This window comes from Neovison vison, chromosome 2, assembly GCF_020171115.1.
Source record: "Neovison vison isolate M4711 chromosome 2, ASM_NN_V1, whole genome shotgun sequence".
NCBI lineage: Eukaryota > Metazoa > Chordata > Mammalia > Carnivora > Mustelidae > Neogale > Neogale vison.
The window spans coordinates 18,090,401-18,096,400 of record NC_058092.1 but is presented as its reverse complement, the minus strand read 5'-3'; the positions used below and the strand labels follow the sequence as shown (position 1 = coordinate 18,096,400).

Genomic DNA, 6,000 nt, shown 5'->3' with positions numbered 1-6,000 from the left:
AGAAGGACGGTGCTGCTCCTGCCCTGCCTCCTGGCAGCTCTGATTCAAACACACCATGCTCTGTTTAAGCCTTTATGGGGAACGTAAAACTTCTGGGCTCTCAATTCTGTGGCTAGGTTGAGTGTATAAGTGTGTAGAAGCAAAATGTAGGAAGATGAGTTTGCTTTCCTCCTGACATTCAGCTCCCCAAGGCTTCAAGGGAACTGTTTTTAGTGATTCTTAGTATCTTCAACTAGTTGATGCTCACACAAGCACACTTTATAAATGGGCCTATTTTAAGTGCTAGGATTTTCTTACTCTTCATGTATGCTTTTTTCCTAACACGAAACATCATCTTCTTTCCTCACAATGCTCTAAGGAATTTGATTCCCAAGATGAAGTTATGATTTCTGAGGAGAACATGGCTACTACACTATCAGGGTTAAATCTGAGTAATAACGGGGCGCCTGGGTGGCTTAGTGTGTTAAGCCGCTGCCTTGGGCTCAGGTCATGATCTCAGGGTCCTGGGATCAAGCCCCGCATCGGGCTCTCTGCTCAGCAGGGAGCCTGCTTCCCTTCCTCTCTCTCTGCCTGCCTCTCTGCCTACTTGTGATCTCTCTCTATCAAATAAATAAATAAATAAAATCTTTAAAAAAAAATCTGAGTAATAACTCAATTTCCAAAAAGAAAAACATAGCTAAACTTATTTAAGGAACTTTAAAAAAGTACACAAGACTCACCTCTTATAAGATGGTTACATGAGCTGGACAGAAAGTAACTAAGAAAGGACAGAGTCCCTACGTAATACTTGCTGAGATCCTGGTTGATTTCACCATATTTAAAAGTTAATGGGAAAAAAAAAAGTTAATGGGCATTTAGTACTTTTCCTTACGGAAATAGAATACATTAATGTTCTCCACTCAGTCAAGTTTAATATATGTATATATTAAATAATATATATTTTGTATTTAATATATATTTATTTTGGGTTAAGTTTTTCTTCAACTTATTTAATACTGTAAAAAAAAAAAAAATACAGAGAGAGGCACCTGGGTGGCTCAGTGGGTTAAACCTCTGCCTTCAGTTCAGGTCAGGATCCCAGCCAGGGTCCTGGGATCGAGCCCCGTGTCTGGCTCTCTGCTCAGCGGGGAGCCTGCTTCCCCCTCTCTCACTGCCTGCCTCTCTGCCTACTTGTGATCTCTGTCTGTCAAATAAATAAATAAAATCTTTAAAAAAATACAGAGAAAAAGAAGTATCCAGGTAATCTGCACTGCTTGACTTTAAAAACAGATTATGTAAGGTAGGGACAGACTATTCTTTAATTGAAAGGAAGACCATGAACGCCAAGCTAATAATAAGACATCATGGATTTTGATCACTTAGAAAATTATAGTTAATAAATAGTACCTAAAAGGAAAATTTTAAATCCTCAACTGTTGAAAATACATATATTTCCTGATTTCCAGGGTCCATTCTGCAAATGATAAGTTAGTGCAACCAGATAAGATCAAACACTAGCAAAGGGGTAAATTTAGAGTGCAAAGTAAATTTATTAAGTGGCTGTCAGTTAAGCTGCCAAATGATGATCTGAATTTAATACACTGCTTATGGACTCAGATTTCAACTGTATTTATATAGAGGCTGAGTGGGGGTAGACACATATAAATAGGAGAGCTTATCATCTCAGATTATTTGAGGGCAAGGAAAAATAGAAAAGTTTTTTTGGGCAATATGGTTTAAGTCCTCAGAAATACATTCTACCATAATAAGAACCTCCAAACCACGAAACATGCTACCAAAAATGGGACGGACACCACGGCGTGAATTTCTGCATTCTTCCTTCTGGGTAGTTTGCTTTATGAGTCCAAACTCCTATGTACAGCCCCTCCACACAAATCTTGGGGAGCTCCAGACATGTGACATACAGAGAAGACAGCACAGCGAACACAGATCAGCAGAGCCCTCCGACCAAAGCCAAGTTTTCTTCATTATGAGAATTTTCTACAAAGGGACTGCCAAGTCTGAACAGACCACAGAAAGGAAAAGATGCTTGTTTCTGCTTCAGGAGCCTCAACCATCCACTCCTGAGACACAAGTGAGGAACAGTTCTGTTTTAGGGAAAAGGCCAACTGTCAGCCAGGGTAAAGTATTGCAACAAAACCAAGGTCTGATGAATGGAATGATCTCGATTTCCCGCATCTTTCCCAGATTCATAGAAAAAGAGTATGTGTGCCTTTTTTTTCAGAGCAAACTGGAAAATGTTTCAATCGACAATTAAAAAATGGTCTACGGCCATACCACCCTGAACGCGCCCGATCTCGTCTGATCTCGGAAGCTAAGCAGGGTCGGGCCTGGTTAGTACTTGGATGGGAGACAATTAAAAAATGGTCTTCAGAGAATCTTATTATTACCTTTTCTAATTTACAGTCTCTGAATGACACACACAACATGTATAACATTAAAAAACTCAACTGGTGGCTGAGGACAGTTGGGGATGCCATGGGCTAGCACACGGTCACAGAAGGCAGATCAGCGGTGGCCCCAGGGGTTATCATCAGTCACACTTACGGGTGGCCTGTCCAGCTTCCAAAGTGGCAGTTCTCTGGGAGGGACGACACATCAGGGACAGTGGTCTGTACAGCACTTTCCTCTTTTAAGCAAGAGTAACAGGGAAGAGAGTCACCCACACACAGATTTGTGCCACTTGGGTCCAACGGTCAAAGAGAATTTGGCATCTCCTCCCCAAGCTAAAGAAAAAAACAACGCGAGAAAAACGACTCCCTATGAATTAGTCTAGATTTCAGATCTCTTCTCGCGCAAAAAAAATTTCATGTATGTTGAATAACCACATTTGATCAACAGATAGAGTCACTGGGAGCTATCATACCATTACTGAATGCCCATGCTAGATTTTGAAGGTTGTGAGATTGTTTTTTGAGGTCATAAAAATGGCACTCGGAGACGACAGCTTTAGTTTTTGGGGACCCCATGGTATATGGAATCAGGGAAATGAACATTGCTGGAGAAAGCCAGGAATTAGACACACTTCCTACTGCTTAAAAAATGGTCAAAGTTGCAACATGTTGAGGGCTAATCCCTTCCTTTAAAGTGCTGTTCAGAATCTCTGTGAAAAGGTGTGACAGGTAAAGTCATCTGCTACTCTCTAGGCCGTGTCTGCAGCCGGGGGGGCGGGGGGGGGCAGTGGCGACACCCAGCCTCCCCTCCACACAGGCTGAGGAGTGCTGTGCCAGGGAGGACACAGACCTCCAGGGCGGGGCCCCGGGGGGCAGCGGCGTGCACCCCAGCCAGACCCCTCACAGCGCCCCATCGAAGGTCTGGGGCTCACTCAGTGCTGCGGCTGGAGGTTCGGGGCGCCTCGTCTGGGTAATTTTCTGTTTGGGGTTTTTTGTTTCTTCTTCCTCTTCAGTTTCACTTTCGCAGACGTGAACCACCACGCTTGGCGTGGACTCTGTTCCTGCGTGGAGCTCGTATTTCTCTCCTGGGGAGGTAAGCGGCAGAAAGAGGGGTTAGTGTCTCAAAACTTTGTTCTACTTGTATTTTAATTGCTGCTGATTGGCTTTTAAATCCTATGTCAGAGCACTTTGCTTTGGCCTTAGAGATCTGATTCTGTAAGGTTCTTACACAGTTTTGCCCTTTAAAGAAATGAGCTGGTGCGGAGGACTGATATGTCGGGAGGTAAAATGGAAATGCTAATTACTGTTCTACCAACGGTGTGAGTGAACCTGCTTAACTCCAGAACGGTTTCAGTTTTCCCTCGGGAGACACCTGTAAGGCTCCAGGCAGCCATCTCTTCGCTGCAGGGCCGCGCACATCCATGACATTGCTCTGATGTGTACGAAAACACCAAGCCGGGACGCCTGGGTGGCTCAGTTGGTTAAGCAGCTGCCTTCAGCTCAGGTCATGATCCCAGCGTCCTGGGATCGAGTCCCATATCGGGCTTCTTGCTCGGCGGGGAGCCTGCTTCTCCCTCTGCCTCTGCCTGCCATTCTGTCTGCCCATGCTCGCTCTCTCTCCCTCTCTCTCTCTGACAAATAAAAAAAATCTTAAAAAAAAAAACAAAAAAACACCAAGCCACCTCCCCTCCCCTCAAAACGCCTCTTGTATCCCTTTCTAAGAGACATAACGTTACTGTAGGTGGACAACTAGTCTGAATCAGCCCGGTACTGAGTTCGTACATTATTTTAAAGGGATGAGAGAAATCAAGGAGAAGAAAAAGAAGAAATGAACAATAACTCTAGGAGAAGGATAGGGAAGGAGTAATATAGTATTGCCACCAGTTCCCTGAAATGAGTATTCAATGGAGAAGTCTGTCTGGTACTTTGATGGGAGGTGGGAGAAGGTAACTAACATTCACTAGGCTGTGTTCTAGAAGGATGTATAGCAGTTTAAATTGTGGTTATGTTTATTGAGTATCACATTTAAGTCTTATTAACCACACTGAAAGGTAGGTATTATGACTGGTATTTTATTTATTTATTTATTTAGATTTTTAAAAAAGATCTTATTTATTTATTTGACAGACAGAGATCATAAGTAGGCAGAGAGGCAGGCAGAGAGAGAGAGGAAGGGAAGCAGGCTCCCTGCTGAGTAGAAAGCCTGATGCGGGGCTCGATCCCAGGACCCTGGGATCATGACCTGAGCTGAAGGCTGAGGCTTTAATCCACTGAGCCACCCAGGCACCTCTATGATGGGTATTTTAGGTGAGAAAACGGGCTCAGAACCTGAAGCTAAGTTACTTGCTCAAGATCACAAAGTTAGCGACTCTTGGTCTCTGGGTTGTGGGTTCGATCACCACACTGGGTGTAGAGAGGACTTAAAAAAAATCACAAAGTTCCAACACTAGAGTTGGAACCCAGGTTTGTGTGACTTTATCCTCCACTCTGATCATGCTGCCATTGGTTGGCTAGAATGCCAATCGCCGAATGTGGTCTTTAATACAAAAGTTTCTTGGGAGGGGGAAAAATAGGGAAGGTAAGAGTTTATTACCTGGTCCCAGTTTGGAAACTGCACAGAGTAAGTCATAGTTTATAACGGGCGTGGCGTCCTCCCCCTGCTTCCACCCCACAGGCGGGGAGGCGGGCGGGGAGATGAGGAACTGTTTGACGGGCTGCGGCGGCAGTAAATAGGACTTGTGCCGAGTCTCGCTGGACATCTGGACCTGCGGGCAATGAGAGTCTCAAAATCAGCGCGTGACTGGGCTGTTTCTTCATTTTCATCGTGAGGCTAACTGTGACCTCTTTGGAGAAAATGAAAGCATTTTCCCTGGCAGCCTGCGTCTCCGGGCGGCCGGAGCTGGGTCTGTGTGGCCGACCGCCCAGTGCAGGGGGCTCAGCCCGGCGCCCAGGCCCCCGGGGGCCAGTAAGCCCCAGCCCAGTGAGAACCTGAACCCGTAAGGAGATGAGCAAACACTGAATGGTACTAAACCTGAATCCCAACTTTACTTACCTATTTTCTGAATTCCAGTTTTAAAACAAATTAGGTTTTACTGTCTCCTTCTCAAGCAGCTCTACCAAGAAACATCCTGACAACTTTCATTTATATTTTCATTTGGAGCACGAGACAACGGACAAACCTCCTTTTTCAAATTTGAAAGCTAAGCCCAAATACTTGGTTGAAAATAAAATACCGCACTTAATAAATGAGTCAAGGTCGAATGCCTCTAGGTCGTCAACTCTTCGGAGGAGAAACTGGTTTACCAGAGCGACCCAGCGGGATCCAGATAGCAACAGAGCAGATTGGCGGAAACCCGCAGGCTCTTCGGCAACTGCAAAGGGCCAGCCTTTCCACGGTGCCGGGTCCCTGGTCAGCCCCAGGCTTGCAGCTGTTTTCAGTGGGGGCGACCCAACTTCAGCGACTATTTTCTCAATTCTCCCAAAGCTGTCACATAGACGCACAGGAGGGAAGTCAGCTCACTAATCTTTTTTTTTTAAATTTAAATTCAATTAGCCAACACATAGTACAGGATGAGTTTTTGATGTAGTGTTGAATGATTCATTCGTT

General features: G+C 44.8%; 1 protein-coding gene across 1 annotated transcript in view; it reads right to left on the bottom strand.

The window, feature by feature from the left end:
* Nucleotides 1-2,307: 2,307 nt before the first annotated feature.
* Nucleotides 2,308-6,000, bottom strand: part of RCAN3 (RCAN family member 3) — a 31,821-nt gene continuing 28,128 nt past the window's right edge. The window contains exons 4-5 of the mRNA XM_044237443.1: nt 4,987-5,158; nt 2,308-3,478 (exon numbers count right to left, since the gene is read on the bottom strand). Coding sequence (XP_044093378.1) covers nt 3,294-3,478; nt 4,987-5,158 — 357 coding nt within the window. The 3' untranslated portion in view covers nt 2,308-3,293. The remainder of the gene's footprint in view (nt 3,479-4,986; nt 5,159-6,000) is intronic.